The following is a 20,669-nucleotide window of genomic DNA, read 5'->3' as shown; positions in this document are numbered from 1 at the left end:
GGCCTTCAGTTCAAAAATCAACCCTCCTCCACCACCCTTTGTCTCCTACCATCAAGCCAATTTTGCATCCAATTGGAAAGCTCTCCCTGAACCCCACGTGATCTAATTTTACTAATCAGTTTACCATGCAGAAACTTGTCAAAGGTTTTAATAAAGTCTATGTTGATAACGTCTACCACTCTGCCCCATCAACTTCAATCAAGTTTGTGAGATGCAATTTTGCATGGACAAAGCCATGTTGACTATGCCTAATCAGTCCTTGACTCTTCAAACACATGTAAATCCTATCTCTCAGAATCCCCTCCAACAGCATACCCACCACTCTCACAGACTCACAGGTCTGTAGTTCTCAGGCTCTTCCTTACAGCCTTTCTTAAATAAAGGCAAAACATTAGCAATCTCCAGTCATCTGGCAACTGATCCATGTCTGTAAATAGTACAAATATCTCTGCTGTGGGCCCCGCAATTTCTTCCCTAACTTCCCACAACGTCCTGGGATACACTTGATCAGGTCCCAAAGACTTATCCGCCTTTAATGTTTTTTGAAGACCTTCAGCACTTCATCTTCTGACATGTGAACTCTTTTCAAAACATCAATATTTACATTCCCAAGTTCTCTCGCCTCCATTTCTTCCTTCACAGTAAAGAATGATGCAAAATATCCGTTTCGTATCTTTCCCATCTCAATGCGTTCCACACATAGCTGACCTCGTTGATCTTCAAGGGACCCAATTTTTTCTGTAGTTGCTCTTTTGCTCTTAATATACTTGTAGAATCACTTCAGATTATCATTAACCTTATCTGCTAGGGTATCTCATATCCCCTTTTTCCCTCGTGATTTCTCTCTTTAGAATGCCCCATACTCCTTATACTTTTCAAAAGATGCACTTGACACCAGTTGTCAAGAGCTCAAATATGACTCCTTCTTGTTATTGACTAAAGCATCAATATCCTTATTTATCCATTGTTCCTACAGTTACAAACCTTACCCTTCAGTCTAACAGGAATATAACATTTGGGGGCCTATAGTACAATTCCATCAAGGTGATCATCCCCTTCTTATTTCTGAGTTCCACCCATGTAACTTCACTGGATGATCCCTCAGAAATATTCTAAGTACAGCACTAACGTTTTCCTTAATCAAAAATGTCTTTCCCCCTCCTTTCTTGCCTCCCTGTTTATCCTTCCTACAGTATCTAAACCCCATAATATTGAGCTGCCAGTCCTGTCTCTCCCAATGCTTCTGTAATAGCTATGACATCCCAATCACATGTTCCAATACATGCCCTGAGTTCATTAGGTTTACCTGTAAGATCCCTTGTACTGAAATAAATGCAGTGGAATTCTTCAGAGTCACCGCATTCTCTCACTTGTCCTTGCCTGCCTTTTCTAATTAATGTGTTCCTTTTTTATTTAATTCAGAACCATCCACATCTGTCTTTGTATTCTCACTATTACTCCCCACCCACCCTCCCTTCTGGCATAAAAGGATGCTGAATAGCACAAGCAAACCTTCCCACCTGGATATTGGCCCCCTTCCAGTTCAGGTGAAACCCATCCCCTTTCAGTAGGCCTTTTCTGTCCCAGAAGAGATCCCAATGATCCAAAATCCTTGCCCACTGCACTATCTCCTCAGCCATTAGTTTATCTGATCTATCTCCTTATTCCAATTTCATTAGCATATGGCAGTGTTTTAAACAGTTTTAACTTGGAACCTGCCAGAAAGAAAGCTCTTTGAACTATAGAAATAATTCATTTTATATCAACATCAAGAAGTTTTGCTTAAAAGGAATGCAGAAATGAGAGCTATAGCCAACAGTAAATCTCTTTGTCAGAGTGGTATGGTGGTTCAGTGGTTAGCACTGCTGCCTCATAGCACCAGGGTCCAAGGTTTGATTCCAGCCTTGGGTGACTGTATGCGTGGAGTTTGCACGTTCTCCCCGTGTCTACATGGGCTTTTTCTGTATACTCTGGTTTCCTCCCACATTCCAAAGATTATGCAGGTCAGGTGAATTGTCCATGGTTGTTAGGTGCATTCCTCAGACGAGGGTGTGTTACTCTTCGGAGAGTCAGTGTGGACTTGTTGGGCTGAAGGTCCTGTTTCCACATGATAGGGAATCTAATCTAATCAAAGAGCTGCTTGTCCTCATCCACTGATGTATTCTTTAACTAAAATATCACAAAAATACTTTAACAAATACAGTGATTCTATTTATGATAAATAACTGATTCAGTGTATTAAAAATATACATTCGAAGATTTTCTCCGCCTTCTGAGAAATGTTGAGTTAATGAGCATTTGTTTGATCTCATTTGCCTGACTAAATATCATTTTAACTTTCTGATTGACAGTATCTTTCCAAATGTGGGGTTCTATAGACACTTAGACAGTTCAGAGAAGATGGACATTATGACTTTAGCCATTAAGGACAATCACCTCCAAACTGTCACCAGAAGTCTCGCTGTCATGAAAGAATGTATCCCAAACTACTGATTTGATGCAGAACCCCTGGAAAAAACACCACTGCCTCTTACAGACTGGTGATTTGTCACTGATAACCAAGTTGCTTAGAGCAAAAACTGGCAATCCAAAGGCACCACTAAATTGTGTTCAATCCTTAGTTGTGAACACTTACCATCTGCAATTATTTCTCCTTTAAGCCTCTTAACGCCAGGTGGAAGCTGAGTCCCATCCAAATAAAATTCAATTATCCCATCATATACCATGATGATAATGTGTTTCCAAGTCTTTTCTTCAATCTGATTCAATGCTGTTACTGTGGCAACATGAGTAGTATTTGACCCCAAAACAGAATAGTGGAACATTAGTGACACAGAAGATTCATTCGTCATCACTTTCACGGCATAGTAAATACTACCATTGATGTTTGTTTTAGAGATGATAAATCCATCAGTGTAGAGATTAGGCATCACCCATGCAGATAATGTAAAATTTGCAAGTGTATTATTTATCCTTGGATGATATTCTGGGTTAATGGTTCCATAAACACCTTCTGCTCCACTAAAGTAGAGAGCATCTGTCCCGGTGTGATGTCTTCTTGAATGAGGTCGTAATTCAACAGAGTTGGGAAAAGTTCCAACCAGTAAAAAGTCTGTCATTTCAGGCAATCCATGTCTGAATGCATTGGACAGTATCTCCCATCCAATTCGAACATCCCCAAATGTGCCTTTTTGTCGCAGAATAGTAAAGTTTGTAATATGTGACATATCATCAACTGAAAGGATGTCTTCTGCAACTTCCCTGTCTTGGCTTTCTAGGTCCAGAACAAAAACTCCAAAAGGATCATCATTAAATGGAATCACAACGTTTGTGCTCAGACTGCCATTTGATAACTTAGCACCAGAACCAGGGGATCCTCCTATGGAGTTAACAAAAAGAAATTGATAAATCTTTTCAAAATTATTGTTCTGGACTAGTATCAAATTCTATTTTAGATTATAGTACCTTTTAAATCTAAGACTATTATAATTCTAGCAAAGACATACATTTTTTTTTAATTGCTACGGCAAGTAATTGTTTCAATTGTGAATCTAAGGCTTGTTCAACAAGAATCATTCATTGCCAAAACAAACATGAAAGGTCAAATTTTACGTGTTGCGAGCCTGTGTTATTATTATTAAGCAATTAAGACAGTTGGATTTTCTCTTTCAATTACTTAAGTAGAGAAATAAGTTTATTATTTAAAATTATTTTAATACAATAAACGGAAGAATTTATTACAAATGCATTTAATATTTTTACATCATATAGCAAAGAGGGTATTTTTAAAAAAAATCTCTTTTTCCAGTTCTGGCACTGCAGTTTCTTGATAATATATAAAATAGAACAATACTTCAACAGGCCTTCCTGAAACATTAGTTTGTGGCAGCCATTGAACACAACTGAAGGCATTTGTGAGAGAGGTAGAGGTCACCTTGCTGTCGAAAACCAGCTGGTATACTCAGTACAAATTTATTTTTCCAGGTAAAACACATACCTGAAACATTGAGCAACCTCAGAACATACATTTCACTGAATTCTGGCGTCCCATCAGCAAGTGCATGAAGTGTTATGGGACGGGCATGTTCCCCAGTTGTGAACAGGACCATCCCAGTCGTTTCTAAAAACTCTTCCCCAGGTTCCAAAAGAGAATCATTACTGAATAGCTGCCATGAAACAGAGACATTGCCAAATTTTCCTCGCTGTCTTATAATCCTGTTTGTAGGCAAAATAACAAAAATGAAAGGAAAATGATGTTTTAAATCAGATGTATTTCATTGTTTATGATTTTGAGTTGACAGAAGTTACTTCATCAACGACAGAAGTGTTAAATAAAACAAACAGTAAAAAGAAAAGCTTGAAATTATGATTTTCAGTTAGTTTTGACTAAAGAAATTAGAATTTCAAAGGACTCATCAGAGCTCTGCCTGGCATCACAGATTGCTACACACCTTGCCATCTACTGGAGCAATGTCTAAATAGAGACAGTTAAAAAGATTATAACTTGTCATCAGGAGAGAAGACTGTATTCTGAAGATGAATTCACAACCTTGCTACTTATGCTAGGTTCCAGATCTGTGTAACTATTATCACAGATCAGCATACTTGGCATTATCATTTATCTCTTCTAACTCCTAAAAGAAACTATCCCAAAATTTCTTTCTCTTGTTCTCTTGAAATGGGCCACTGAAGTCACACAGACAGTGGCCAAAAACTGTGAAGCTGTTCACTGATCTCTCCTTATCTTGGAAAATATTTGCAGATATTCATGATGCCAGCACCTGGTGCTCAGGTAACATTCAATAGTTTCAATTTCAAATTTAGCACTGAACTTCACACAAACCTGTCAGCTGACTGGTGCTGATCCTGTCTGCCTCCACAGCGTGTGACATTAACCTAGCATTCTTCTGTTGACAGTGGCATTACAAAGATCGGAATCAAAAGTGTTGAAAGCCAGAGAATTGTGAAAATTCTTTTAGCCAGTTGGTGAAGGAGGAGACCAGAAGTCATTCGTTACTCAATTTTAGATTTACTCAAAGTGAGATATTAGAAATGTCTATCACCTAATCCTACCACACACCACTACAACTGTCAATTAGTACCTCATACTTTGTGTATTAAATAAAATATCCTATTGAACCAGCCATGGAGGGACTCTCAAGTGTTATTTCCCTTGAGAGCAGATTTTTTCAATGATGCAGAACTCCACTAAAATGTCTACCTTACTTTGTGCTGAAGTCCTGGAGTTGGCCTTTTACTCAGAACCTTCTGATTCAGAGGCAAGAGTGAAGCCACTGAAGCAACACCCTGAGGTGTCCTTCACATTCTTTTGAGTATATCAACTAAACAAATAAATGAATTGATAAAAGAAGCACAACATATAAGGGCAGACAGTGTTATGGATTTTTTACATTAACTCAAGGGAAGTAGCTGGGACCTACATTTAACATCCCTTTGAAAGACTTCAACTCCAACAATGCAGCATACTGCCAGTACTGCACTGGAACATCGACCTTGGGTTTTGTGCTCAAGTCCTGAAATTGGACTTGAACCCAGAACCCAGAACCCAATAGTGACAGAAGGTCTTAAGAATTCAAGCTGTTACAATGGGCTGCCTCCAGGAGAACAGCTGGGTACACACATGACTGAAAAAGAAGGGACAGTCACATGACACCCACAACCACATCCACCTGTTGCATGTATCTATTAATGGTCAACTTAGTCAGGCTCCGAAGCTGGCTACTCCCACACACCCCTGCGCCCTTACTGATCTTTAGTCTCCTGAGGCAGCGTGGGGCTTTCATGCAAACAAAGCTCGAAGAATATCCCCCTGCTTAGGTACTGAAACAGGGGCTGCAGCCTCACATATCCCAAATGAATCAACATGAGGAAATGATACAACACATTTTAGAATAAGCACACTGTTCGGTACAGAGATTGATCCCACAACTTCAGTGATATTGTACCACTCTCTAATCATCTCAGCTAACCACCTCTCAGACTATTAACCTTAAGTTGAAAATCACACAACACCAGGTTATAGTCCAACAGGTTTAATTGGAAGCACACTAACTTTCGGAGCGACGCTCCTTCATCAGGTGATCATGGAGGGCTCAATCCTAACACAGAATTTATTGCAAAAATTTACAGTGTGATGTAACTGAAATTATACATTAAAACATTGATTGTCTGTTAAGCCTTTCATCTGTAAGAATACAGTGAGAGTTTCACTTCTTGCATGTGTAAATCACAAAACCTTTTTTTTAAAAAGTTGCATTCTCGGGTTAGCTGTTAACAATGGTGATAGCTAGACAATATGTTGAAGGGGTTGGCCCCCTGTGTTCTCTGTCTATGCCATGATGTTTAGATTGATTCTTATCTAAAAAGTGAGATAACAGAGTTTTACATAAATTCATGCAGTTTTGAGCTCAGAGTTCTACATGAATGCATGCAGTTTTTGAGCAAAATACAATGTAACCCTGAAAGTACAAATTCACCCTACAAAATATATATGTGCATGTGGGTATTTGTCTGTCTGTGTGTGTGTGTCTGTCTGGGTTGGGGGTTGTGAGTGTGAGAAAGTGTATGTGTGTGTGTGTAGTGAGTGCAGAGTGTCTTAAGTCTGTGAGGGGGTGCATGTGTGAGTGTGGGAGTGTGTGTGTCTGTAAGGGTGTGTGGGGGCATCTGTGTGTATGTGTGTTCGCTTGTATGTGAGAGTGTGTGTGTGTAGGAGTATCTGTGTGTGTGTATAGTGCAATGGTGGTCACCTGTAATGTGACATGAACCCAAGGTCCCGGTTGAGGCCCTCCGTATGGGTACCGAACTTAGCTATCAGCCTCTGCTCGGCCACCTTTCTCTGCTGCCTGTCTCGAAGTCCACCTTGGAGGATGGTCACCCGAAGGTCCGAGGCTGAGTGTCCTGGACCACTGAAGTGTTCCCCAACTGGGAGGGAACCCACCTGTCTGTTGATTGTTGTGCAGTGCCCATTCATCCGTTGTTGTAGCCTTTGCTCGGTTTCCCCAATGTACCATGCCTCCAGGCATCCTTGCCTGCAACGTATAACATAGACAACGTTGTCTCTTATACGTTACAGGCAAGGATGCACGGATGCTACAGGCACGTCCCTCTTCAAAAAATGCACTTAAGTAATTGCTAACTCCACAAACCCTGCTCTCTCACAGGGTTTACCTCAAAGCTGCTTCATGAGTATTCTAATTCCTTGAGTCAGCAGTACCATGCCACACCCATCCCTTCCACTGTTCCACCATTCTCCAGGTATACTACACGGCCATCCTCGTGGATCAATTCATTGGTTAGTTGGAGGTTAAGTTCCATTCTTGTATAGCCCCCATCCCAGAATGAGAGATGTTACCATGTCCCAGCTTGAATTTCAGCCATAGAATCTATGTTATCAAAGCCATTACAAAAAGTCACAATTCAAAGTATCTAACAATATGTTTTCTAGTATAAGAGATGAAAAACATTACTCCAATGTAACTTATTTTTATTGCTGGTACATGTCAGCTAATACAAATCCCATCAGTTGGTTTTCCTTCTACTCTCAAATTTCATATCTTTACCATTAGTAATAAATTAATTTCTACTTACGTAAAATTGTTGGCCATTCCTTCAAATACATTCTTTTCAAAAGGTTCAAGTGAAAAAATTCCATGAGGATCATCATTTGCTTCAATAATAACTGTAGCCCTTGAGGTCCCATAGACAACAGTATCTCCTATAAGAAGCAAGTAAACCCGGGATTCAATATGCAAGAGATGGGATCAGTTGATTGGATTACTATTTTAATAAATGATTTTGGGGTTTTAGATAAGTAACACCACGGGTTGTAGCACAGGAAAAAGTAAATCTCAATGTCAGGAATATCTTGCTCATTGAATGCAGTGAAGTTATGATCATTTCCTTAAAACAAATCATTTCTCGATAAATTAAGTTAAACATTATACAAATTGCAAAGAACTGCAGATGTTGGAAATCTGAAACTAAAACAGAAATTGTTGGAGAAACTGCAGAATCTGTGGACAGAAAGCAGAGTTGATATTTCAGGTCCACTGGCCCATCTTCAGAACTCCTGTAGAAGGGTTACTGGACACTAAACATGATAGTTGCACTTATAAAGAACAGATTTACAATTGCACTATAAACAGCAAGCAATGTAAATATTTTGTTTAAAATCAAAAGATTGGTTAAATGAACAGAACCCAGCAGTTTATTCCTTCCATAAAAGCAATCCTCCCATTTTTAATTTTAATTATACTGAAATAACTCCAATATCCAAACCAGTCATCACTACTCAAAAGATTGCTTTAGTAACTAGATCTGTAGTAAAGTGTCACAAAAGTTCCATGTGCTTGAAGCAATTATGAATGTTCTAAGACTCACTCATATTAACTTAATAATGAACATACATATTTATACATGAGCAGCTATTCTGGCCCCTCGAGCTTGCTCTATCATTTAACAAAAAGATCATTACTGGTGTGATTGTAACCTCAAACCCACATTCTCAACTACCCCTGTAACCTTTCACTTAACAAAAATCTCACGACCATAAATATCCAAAGACCGCTTCACCACCTTTTCATGAAGAAAGTTCCAGTCTCAAGATCCTCAGAGCATAAAGGGACTACCTCTACTCTGTTTTAAATGGCAGACACTCTTATTTTAAATGAGAATATGTTCCTGGAAAAGCAGAGCAGGTCAGGCAGCATCCAAGGAGCAGGAGGATTGACGTTTCGGGCTGGAGCCCTTCAGCAGGGCTGATGATGACATCGATTCTCCTGCTCCTCAGATGTTGCCTGACCTGCTGTGCTTTTCCAGCAACACATTCTCGACTCTGATCTCCAGCATCTGCAGTCCTCATTTTCTCCTAGTTGATTTCAACCTCTCTTATTCTAAACACTGATTCTTAGCTCGTGATTCTCCTGGAGGAGGAAACACCTTTTCCACATCTGATTTTCATATCAAGACCCCTCAGGATCTTTTATAATTCAATCAAGTTGCCTTTTGGTGTTCTACTCTCCAAAGATTTGGAGGAGCTGGTGTTGGACTGGGGTGGACAAAGTTAAAAATCACACAACACCAGTTTATAGTCCAAAAGGTTTATTTGGAAGCACTAGCTTTTGAAGCGCTGCTCCTTCATCAGGTCATTGTGAAGCAGGACTAGAAGACACAGAATTTATCGCAAAAGATACAGCTGAAATTACCTTTTGAACAAACCTAGATTGCTATGTATTTCATCTTTTAGAATGGGTCTCCAAAGGATATAAGCCAAGTCTGTCCAATATTTCGTTTTAAGACATTTTTACCCGAAATTTCTCAGAAATCGTTATTCTGAACTGAACTAACAATCTGCTTTATTTTACTAAAGTAGTTAAACTGTAGGGTATTACTTAAACACCGTAATAGTTTTAACAAAACCATTGTTCATTGTAACAAAAAAAACCTTGAATGCTGGAAATCTGAACCAAAGAATAGAAAAAGCAGGAAAATCTCAGCAGGTCAGGCACTATCTGTGGACAGATAGTGGACAAACTTGATGACCTCTCACCAGAACTGAACTAGATCTAATGTGAACCCATTTTGATAGCTTATAATCTTGTTCTTTTCCTCTTTTCAGGAAAAAGAAAAAAACATGAGTCTAGATGTCAGTGTGTGCAACAAGCATCAATTGCTGTTTATAGAAAAACAGAAAATAATAGTACCTGTAGAATGAAGCAGCACAATGTAGAATGTTTCATCTGTTTCAGGGATATCATCTTCATTAACAGCAACAAAAACAGTCTTAGCCCTTTCTCCAACTTCAAATACCAGTGTATTATTTTCACCCAGAGAAAGGAAGTCTTCTTTGGTGCTGGATGCTCCCCCATTCTCAACATCATAAACAACAGCAACGACCATGTCAGTAGATCCATTTCTAACAACTGTGAAATTGGCAACACTTCCTTCTTGGACTCGAAGGATAATTGGATCTAAAATTAATCAAATCAGACAGGATTCCTTTATACATTGCAAAATCTCTGATAAGATGTTACATACGCTCAAATAAACCAGCTTAAAAATATGACTTTGTGAAACTTGTGGTTATAAATCATTTCAAAGGGCTGTTATAGAGGTTAGCGGTTCTTTGGCTACCAATAATGCCCTTGTGTTATTCTATTCGTGGATGACTTGATGTCTAATTACAACATTCATTTAAGTTATTTGTTACATAACAAATAACTTGAATAACAAATATGTTGCCTCTACTTTGTCAACCCAAATGCCTAAAAAGCACCTACATTTAGATTTAAACAAAATCGATTAAAAAAATCATTAAAGGTTTGAATTACAAATGATTCAATGCCACAAAGAGTGACACATGTGCAAAGAGAAAACCTACATGATTCTGAAATGATGGAAAACAATAGCCAACTCAAAGATGCCATTACAAGATGTATGTACGTTCACAGGAACAGTCATACAGCACAGAAAAGCCCCTTCATTTCACCTCATCCATGGACCAGATATCCAACATTAATCTAATCCCACTTGCCAAAATTATGTCCCCCTTGAGTTTTTGGTCCATATCCCTCTAAACCCTTCCTATTCATGTACCCATCCAGATGCCTTTTAAATACTGTAATTGTACCAGCCTCCACCACTTCCTCTGGCAGCACGCTCCATAAATGCACCACCCCCTGCATGAAAAAGTTGCCACTTAGGTCCTTTTAAATCTTTCCCCTCTCATCTTAAACTTAGTCCCTTCAGTGTTAGACTTCCATACCCTAGGGAAAAGACCTTGTGTATTTAACCTATCCATGCCCATCATGATTTTATAAACCTCGATAAGGTCACGCCTCAACCTCCGATGCTGCAAGAAAATAGCCCAGCCTATTCAGTCTTTCCTTATGGCTCAAACCCTCCAACCTCAGCAACATCCTTGTACATCTTTTCTGCACCCTTTCAAGGTTAACAACATCTTTCTTATAGCAGGGAGACCAGAATTAAACATTAAAGCGGCCTAACCAATGTCCTATACATCCACAACATGACATGCCAACTTAATGCAGTGACCAATAAAGGCAAGCATGCCAAACATTTTCTTCACTAACCCATCTATCAGCAACTCCAACCTCAAGAAACTGTGAACCTGCACCTCCAGGTCTATTTGTTTGGCAACAATTCTGAGGGCCCGACAATTAAGTGTATAAGTGCTGCCATGATTTGGAAGTGGTAATGCTCTCTTTGCAGTTTTTACCAGCCATTCGATAGGGTGCACAGTATTCTAAACAAGCTACCAATAAGTGGATTTGAAGCCAGAGAATAGGTCTGTGTGTACAGAAACTAGTGATGGTGTCGCTCCATGATTGTGATTTGGTTCCTTGGGTAATGGAAAGGTACCATAGTAATTGTTCTCAGGGTAAATTGAAGCTATCCGCTACTCCACCAATCTACATATCATTGGTAAACTTACTAACCCAACCTTCCTCTTCTTCATCCAAGTATTTATGAAAATCAGAAAGAGCAGATGTCCCAGAACCAATCCCTGTGGAACACCACTGGTCACCGAGCTCCAGTCTCAATACTTTCTGTCTACTACCACCCTCTGTCTTCTATTGGCCAGCCAAATCTGTATCCAGACAACCAAATTTCCCTGTATCCCATGCCTCCTTACTTTCTGAATAAGCCTACCATAGTGAACCTTATCAAACACCTTGCTAAAATTCATGTACACCACATCCACTTCTCTACCTTCAATGTGTTTTGTCACATCCTGAAAAAATTCAATAAGGCTTTTGAGCCCCTCACAAAACCATGCTAACTATGTTTAATCAAACTATGCTTTTGGAAGCTAGTGTGCTTCCAATTAAACCTGTTGGACTATAACCTGGTGTGTGATTTTTAACTATGCTTTTTCAAGTAATCATAAATCCTGTCTCTCAGAATCCTCTCCAATATCCATCACCAACGTAAGTCTGACTGGACTATAATTCCCAGAATTATTCCTATTCCCTTTCTGGAACAATGGAACATCTGACATTCTCCAATCATCTGGCTCTACTCCAGTGGACAGTGAGGATGCAAGCATCATCACCAAAGGTGAGGTAGGGAACATGCTCTGGTAAATGCTAAGAGGACACAAGCAGACACCCCAACAGCTTGTTCTTCAACTACAAAGAGAATTAATTTGTTCTTTTAAATACCCCACCACGAGCCACAAGTTGAGACACAGCAGATAAATTGGAGTTAGCTCCTAAATTCTACAAATCATTTTAAACTGAAAGCACCAGAGTAATCTAGATCACTGATGAGGAAAAATAAACATGTGTACACTTTGTCTTTGTGTTTTAATGGGTTTGTCTTGGTTCTGTATTCATCAGTCTGTATACATCAGTAGAGATTAATTAACCATCTCCGTTCTAGTCTTGCATGCTTTAAAACTATAGAATTTAATATGTGAGATACACCTCCTTGCAAAAATGTAGTAAAGCTGGCCTAACAATAATTCATGATAAAATGAAAGTTTCATGTGTTCAAGAGCAATTGTTTAGTTTGATGAGTGTGGAATTTCTTGCAGTATCCCTCTGGAATTTGGTTGTACAAAGTCTGACAGGCTCCAGAGGAACAGAAAAATGTGAAGTCTGTCAATAAAAACTTTAAGACCCCTTTTTCTTTCTCTTCATGACTGGAAGTGATTGTTTTTGGTTAACAGTATTAAGAACTTCTGGTTGAATAAAAACATTGTCAAACTGAATGAGTATTGAGATTGTGTGCAAGCTTTCTTTTGATTTGGCTGAAGGTTCTTTGTGGGTGTTTAACTTTATTGCATTCCAGAAGTTTGAAGAAGAGACTATTAATGTAACTTGTGAGAAGGATAATCAAGTGCATTTTTCAAGGAACGTTTCCTGAAATCATGTTTGTTGGTCAGCTTTATGATTTCAGGATATTCCCGTAGGGCTGTAGGGACTTTTAATCCAGATACAAAGTTCACATATTCAGAATGATTTTTCTTAATGTTTGGTAGTTTAAGTTGGCATGTTTCTCATTAATCCTGTGTTGGATTGGTCTTGGGTTAGAAATCCTGGTTAAGATTTTGCTCTGAATACAATTCACAAAAGGGAAGTGAATTTTAAATTTATATACTGTACTGTCAATTGGTCTGAGCTCAATAATGTGGGCTCAAAGTGTTGAAATGGAGAAGATTTTGCAAAGATCTGTTTGAGAGAGAAACTTTAGAAAAATAACGTTTGGAAAGAATGGGCATTGATCTAAAAGGCTGCAAATACAGAGTTTGAAATAGAATCTTGCTCCCTAATATTCATCAAAGTTTCTAACAAATATCTACACATACATAAACACATATACACATCATGCAAGTGTCTGAACTGCAGATTGTTTTACCCTTTGGAGAAACAGGAAAAGAAAAATTCATCTTTCTGCTCGCAGGTTAAGATTTAATGCCACTGGAGTAATATCTTTTCTTGAAGGGGAATTATCTTTTATGTCTTTTGCTTTTCTACAACCTCTACCATCAGGGAGAAGGTACAGAAGCCTAAACACACACAACAGCTGGTTTCGAAACCGTTTCTACCCTACTGTTAAAATACTGAATGGATTCACAAACTCTTAACATTCACTTGTACCTGTGTTTTTGTGTTTGCCACTGTTTATCTGTAACTTTCTTATCTATGCTACTTAACTCTGTGATCTGTCTGCATTGCTCGCAAGACAAAGCTTTTCACTGTGCCTCGGTACACATGACATTAAATTCAATTCAATTCAATTCCTGGAAACTTCAAGAATTTGATCTGACTTTAAAAAGGAATTGGAATTATTGAACTAAATTAATTTCATTTGGATTTGGTCAGATTTTTTGAAAACAATAAAAGGCATGGACACGTATTCGCAAAGATTTCAGTGAACTTGAAAAATAAATTTATTCTGAAGAAAAATAAATTTAATATTGGACAGAACCTATCAGCCCCATTACACTTTCTAAACTGGAATCAGTTGAAGTGCAAAACATATTGTTTAATGTACCAAATTACTATTGAGGAAAAATATAAGACACATCTAAGATAAAGAATAAACCAAGGAACATCAAGCAGAAACAGTTAATTTTTGTTTTTAAATGTGCTATATTAATAGTCTATTAGACTGCAAAATTTCTCCAGGACTAATAAATGAGGTTGGATTGTATCTAGAAGGGTGTATAAAATTTTATGAGGGAGAAGTAGTGGAGTTTTAATACACTCTGCTAGAAGGAGACAACAAAACTATTGTTGCAATAGATTCTTAAAACAACAGGATCAGGAACTAATCACTGCTTCAGAAGCCCCCAATCCTAACTGCACAAATAACAAAGTGGCACTTGTAAAGTTGATGTGATTGAATGGATTCTTAATGTTGGTTTATAAACAATGACTAAATATGAAAACAGCCTTTAGAGTCATCTCAGAGCTTTGGTACAGTTATATCCTGTGCAGACAGATTGTAAAAGGAAAAATCTTAAAAATGTTGAGGTGAGTACTCTCTTTCGACAAATGTCACAGGGGAGACCCCACTCCCAACAGTCTCAGCTCAAGCTGTATAATACTAACATTCCATTTCTGCCAACAGGAGGTCCAAAATCAGATCTTGGTTTTTGTTCCGCGTGAACCATCGGATTGCTGTCAGTCTGTGGGTAACAGTAATGGAGAAAACCCTCCTGGTAACTGCAGCAGTATGAGAAGCACACACTACAATACATCAGCAAGAACATCCCCCTGCATCCTGGGCAGTAGATATAACCAACCGAAGGAGACAAAGGAGATGACTGCTAAAAGGCCTGAATAGTACAAGGGATGTAGTAGGAAATAGTTAAGATTTCACCATGAATGACTACTTTATTTCCCTTTGTATGGGTACTGAGACTACTGAGATTTCAAGGACAGTATTGTCAAGAACGTGAATTGATATTAGTAAGTAATTGGGATGTACTGATTGGTCATTTTTACAAGTTGACACAGTGTCCAAGTACTGTGTTGTCTCCAGAGGACAACACCATAACGATACAGAACATGGAGATACTCTTACTGTGGATACTTTGGGGGTGATGTATAATTTATACAGTTAAAATCCCATGATTTTAACCACGCGAGTTAAGTGGCCAGGCACAGCATAAATTTAATCAGCTAACTGGTATCTACAAGAATCGGAAAGCTCCTTGAGTAAGGAGCTATAAGATGTTGTCTTCCTCATGCTGTAACCCTTTTTATAACATGTTATTTCATTCCCAATACAGTATTAGGTCATGTTACACAACATAATCAAACCCTATAAATGATATAATTCAACTGGGTGAGCATGCAGGGTTTGGTTCCTGGCAGTGTTTTATTGGTGTGTTGTACCAATCCTGAACAGGCTCAGGAAGCAACTTTACAATTTACTTAGGATGAGGTTTTCAAAACAGAAAATGTTGCGAATGCACTAATGTCACAAAAAAAATCTCAAGAATAAATGATTATGCTTTTTGAATGTCAAGATAAGTACTGAGAGCTTGGAATTATGCCCAGGGATTAAAGTATGCAAAATAGGAGAAGTGCGGTTAGTAAAACAATTAAATCTTGGTTCAAGAGTTTTTTTTAGATTACATTACATTACAGTGTGGAAACAGCCCCTTTGGCCCAACAAGTCCACACTGACCCGCCGAAGCGCAACCCACCCATACCCCTACCCTAACACTACAGACAATTTAGCATGGCCAATTCACCTGACCTGCACATCTTTGGACTGTGGGAGGAAACTGGAGGAAACCCACACAGACACGGGAAAAACGTGCAAACTCCACACAGCCAGTCACCTGAGGCGGGAATTGAACCCGGGTCTCTGGCGCTGTGAGGCAGCAGTGCTAACCACTGTGCCACCGTGCCGCCCACGAACATATAATTGGATATAGAGATTATTTGATTCAGAACCATGCTCAAACGTATGCGCAGGGAGGTTACTGTCCCAAGTCTGATTAATCCAAACCAAGAAAGACGGACCCATTGGTGGCTCCCTAAACTGTTTCCTGAGCCTGGACAGGATTGGTACAACACACCAATAAAACCAAACCCTGCACTGCTCACCGAGTTGAATTACATCATTTCTAGGGTTTGATTATGTTGTGTAACATAACATCCTATGGAATGAAATTCAGACCTCTTGGCACCATGGTAGCCTACAAACCCACTAAAATAGCAGCTAATGAACTTGAAAGACCCTATACAGACAACAAGCAAAACTAATGTGATTTACAAAATACCTTGCAAGAACTGTAACAAACACTACATTGGACAAACTGGCAGAAAACTAGCCACCAGGATACATGAGCATCAACTAGCCACAAAAAGACATGACCCACTCTCACTAGTATCCTTACATACAGGTAAGGAAGGACACCACTTCGACTAGGACAACACACCCATCCTAGCACAAGCCAAACAGAGACACGCACAATAATTCCCAGAAGCATAGCATTCCAACCAGAACTCTATCAAAAAATACATTGACTTAAAGACTCCAGTTACCACCTTCTGAGAAAAAGAACAGGAAATGTCATCACCACAGCAAATGACAATACAGGAAATGACATCAGTAACCTAAACGCATAAATAGAAAGGTCACTAACACCAGTGGTTCACCAGAGGCTCAGTGATGATGTTACCTAGCATGTAATGAAACATCTGGATATGAACCTTACAGCTCAGCAAGCATACTTACATCCATGGAATGAAATAAGATGTTACTAAAAGGGTTACAACAGGAGGAAGACAACATCATACAAGGTAGTGCTGTAAGGCGTAAGCATGAAACTTTCACATCCCAATGTTCCACACCAGCAGAAATGTCTGGAGACAAACCTTGAACTGTACACCCTAAGACATGAATCAACATGAGGAGCAGGCACAAGTATACACAGAACCTGCAGTCAGGAGAAGAGAAAGACTTGAATTAGAAGATTTCTGCTTTTTCACAAGAATGAAATGGAAACAATGCAGGTACTTAAAGGTTAACGATTTTCTGCATGTACTGAACTGATGTGAGATAGAGGATTAGGCATAATTACACTTAGTCAATCTAAGATTGAATTTGTTTGAATAAACACAAAATTAACCTGCATACTTGAGTCCTCCAGTGGTCTGTGCAAGGAAAATTAACCACTACACAACTGTAAACATCACTATTGCATACAATCCCAGGAGGAGATGGTTTTGTGAGAACTAATGTGGTAGTGTGCAGCACTCATCAAGGTGCAGTGGTGGGCTCCCCATCGGGTGCAACATGTCGTTGAGGCAACTTGTGAGCTAAACACAACTAAGAGGCCAGTTGTATCTTGAAGGTAAGTAATGCCAGCTATAAACCAACCCATACTGTTTACACCTGATGAAGGAGAGTACTGTGCAACTACTAATCCAAGGAATTCTAGCTGCACAGTTAAATCTATAGGTGCCCGACCCAATCTTCAACTTATCACAGAAATCTGGGTACAGATTGTGCATAAGGAACTGATCAACATGTATCAGGGAAACTCCATGGAGATATCGATGACCTAAAGAACTATGTTAAAATATTTGCCTCTGACGTATGATTTCTGCATGAGGAATACAAGGACATTAACAGACCTTCTCGTATCATTACAACCTGCAGCAGAAGAATTAGGACATTAAAAGAAAATAAATTCTAAACATTAAAACCACCACTTGATGACAAGATTTGTGGATCTAGAGGCTTAATTCTGGATATATCACAAATTCATCCTTGGACATAGATCATCTCAATGTCCTTGGAAAGTAATCATTTTGAATCTGCTTCGTGAAACCTACAATTGGAGGTGGCAACAGCTGGCTGAGAATCTGGCCAACATGCTGGATAAGTAACATAGAAAAGGAGACTGTTGTGTTTAAAATGTAGTCATTTAAAAACCCACAATCTGATCATAGTTAGGATACAGCCTAAGCTGAAAGAGGTGTAAGATAAAAAAAACTTAGGGATGTAACATCTGCAAAGTGTAGAAAGATCTGTGGATATCCTTTGGTTGTAAAAACCTGACAGGTGCCAACCTAGCACAGAGGGTTCTGGCCAACAGGATGGACTGAAATGAGATTATTAAGATTAATTTTAAATGCACACCACCACTATTAGAACAGATAAGATGGAGCAATGAACAGATTTACTTAGCATGATGGAAAATTTAGCCAATACTACAGGCATGACAGTTCCCACAGACAATGGAAACCTAGATGAAGTTTAACAACACTAAATAACAACCTACAGGTTAAAAGGGGAGTAGACAGGAGGAGGCAATAGAGTCTCAGTGGTAACAATGTTTCACAGGTTAATGGGAATAGGAAAGGGATTCTGAAGTTTATCCCTGTTGATAAAGATGTGTAATATAAGTGCCGAGATAATCAATGATTAGTGAACCATAAAAAAAATTGTAATGAAATGTGAATGTTTAGAAGTTAAATTGTCACACTGATTGTGATTCAGGCAGAGACCATGATAGGCTTTTCCCAAATGTGTCTTCCAGCATATGCATGTAAATAAAGTCTGTAATTAATGAAGCAAACTCAAAGTGGTTTTTAAATCATCACAATGCACCCAATTCTCTATGAACTAATTTTTGATCCCAATACATAGAGAAAACTTTACTAGAAATGAATTACAAACCTTCAAAATAAATGGGATCATCATTTTTATTAATAAGGAGAGTTGCGTTAAGTATACTTCCAAGTCTGGCGCCTCCACTGGTATTACAAAGGATGATGGTGAAGGTTTCCACTTCTTCAGGAATCTAGATATAGATTACAAAGATAATAAAGCAAACTAAATTGAAATTTCATGGCTAATATTGTGATTTATTTAAAATATTGTTATTAAAGTACAGTTTGGTTTCCACTTAAGTATGGTAGAATCTTAAAAAGAATTCAATTTAAAAAAACTCCAGGAAATATCTTTACATTGGAATATTAATATGTACTTCCTGCAGACATACCTGCCATAAATAATCTTAGTCAATATAACATCTGTATTAGAATGTGTTGTGCCAGTATTTGTATACAATTGACACTGTTCATAATCAGTCAAGACATATCAAGTGAATCATGAAATTTGTCACATACATAACTTAATAATATTCTTAAACACTTTTGGACATTCAAGACTTCAACAACTTGAAACTTAAAACCACTGGAGTAAACCATTATCCATGATGCATTCAAAATTCTATTATTTCCATCTCATGTACTTGAACCCTACTACAATGTGATTTTCAATGAAACTCAATTTACATACAGTAGACATTCAAATTCAAAATGTATTAATCATGTTAATGATTACATGTCAGAACACTGAAATACTGTGGACATTTTAAAATTCAATCATAAAATGTGTTTTTGCAGAGGGCTGATACATCCACAAGCAACTATGGCTCTAAGTATTTGTCTGAAGAGACCCACAAAGTGTCACACCAATGGGTGTGAAGGTAATTTCAAACAACGACCCTTCAAAGGAAAGAAGAGGCACTCATGACTACAAATGAACTGAAGACTCCTGTCAACAGCAAGTCACCTCCTGCAGATTATGTCCCAAACCACAGAGACAATTTGTGTCTATCCCTTGATAGTTTTTTTCAACTCTACTGGAGTAGACTACTAGGACTGAACACTTATGTGTATCAGCCTGGGTTCAAATGTTAACACATGTGAAAGTCACAGTAGAAGAACTATTCTTCATTACCCCGTATTGCAGGAAAGGTTCTCCCTCAAACTGGCTGCAAAATACTTCAAAAAACAGGAATCAGGACAAAGGAAATTGAATAAGTCTACGTAACCAAGAGTCACAAAAATGAGTTGTTCAGGCCAATTGGATGCCTTCAGTGTAACACAAATAGAGCCATATTATCTGATCTGCTCTTCATGAACAATTCATTGACAGACCCATAAAACCTTTTTTGTTTTAAGTTTTTGTCTTCTTGGATTTATCTTTTATTTGTAATCTGGGTGTATGTGCTGTGTTACTAATTTTTCTTGCATCTAATAACTAATAAACTCAATCATTTATTAGTTCAAGAAAGCCTGGATAAATTGACTCCTTTTAAAATGTTAGTTATTTTCAAAATATAAGGAAACCTCAAGGTAAAATGATCCTTTCCAAATTAAGTTGTTTGTGGCCAACCAAAGGTTCATAAAGAAGGGGAGCCAGCTCAAACCTCCTCATCCATGGGTTAAATGAGTATCCCATCTAGGACCAGAACAAATTGGAGAACCTTGTCTAGGGTCTTGCCACAACACGTTTAAAACAAGCAAAAGCCCGCCTATAAAAATAATGGTAAAACAAGTTAATGAAACATTCTGGATGTTGAAAAGGTATCTCTCTAAACTCAACTGAAGATTTCCAATCACTTCATGAATTCATTTACCTCTGTGTAAAATAAAACATCATAACCATCTTCAGTCCCCATCACATACTCTGCAGATATTTTTATCACCCTGTTCAGACATATTATGGCACATGTCTGGAGCAAGTGAGACTTGAACTCAGACCTTCTAGCTCATTATTAATTGTCGATGCTATGTATCAGGCAGAAACCCAGGGTGGAACCAGGGAGAAACCACTTCCCATGTCACTTGTTAGCCACATGTGCC

General features: G+C 38.4%; 1 protein-coding gene across 2 annotated transcripts in view; it reads right to left on the bottom strand.

The window, feature by feature from the left end:
• adgrv1 (adhesion G protein-coupled receptor V1) overlaps window positions 1–20,669 on the bottom strand; it is a 563,049-nt gene that overhangs the window by 463,608 nt on the left and 78,772 nt on the right. For both annotated transcript variants that reach the window (XM_072582867.1, XM_072582868.1), the window contains 5 exons: window positions 18,694–18,817; window positions 9,723–9,989; window positions 7,609–7,735; window positions 3,998–4,215; window positions 2,636–3,379 (listed from right to left, as the gene is read on the bottom strand). In XM_072582867.1, coding sequence (XP_072438968.1) covers window positions 2,636–3,379; window positions 3,998–4,215; window positions 7,609–7,735; window positions 9,723–9,989; window positions 18,694–18,817 — 1,480 coding nt within the window. The remainder of the gene's footprint in view (window positions 1–2,635; window positions 3,380–3,997; window positions 4,216–7,608; window positions 7,736–9,722; window positions 9,990–18,693; window positions 18,818–20,669) is intronic.

This window comes from Chiloscyllium punctatum, chromosome 2 (assembly GCF_047496795.1).
Source record: "Chiloscyllium punctatum isolate Juve2018m chromosome 2, sChiPun1.3, whole genome shotgun sequence".
Taxonomy (NCBI): Eukaryota; Metazoa; Chordata; class Chondrichthyes; order Orectolobiformes; family Hemiscylliidae; genus Chiloscyllium; species Chiloscyllium punctatum.
This window is presented reverse-complemented; position numbering and strand designations above follow the sequence as displayed.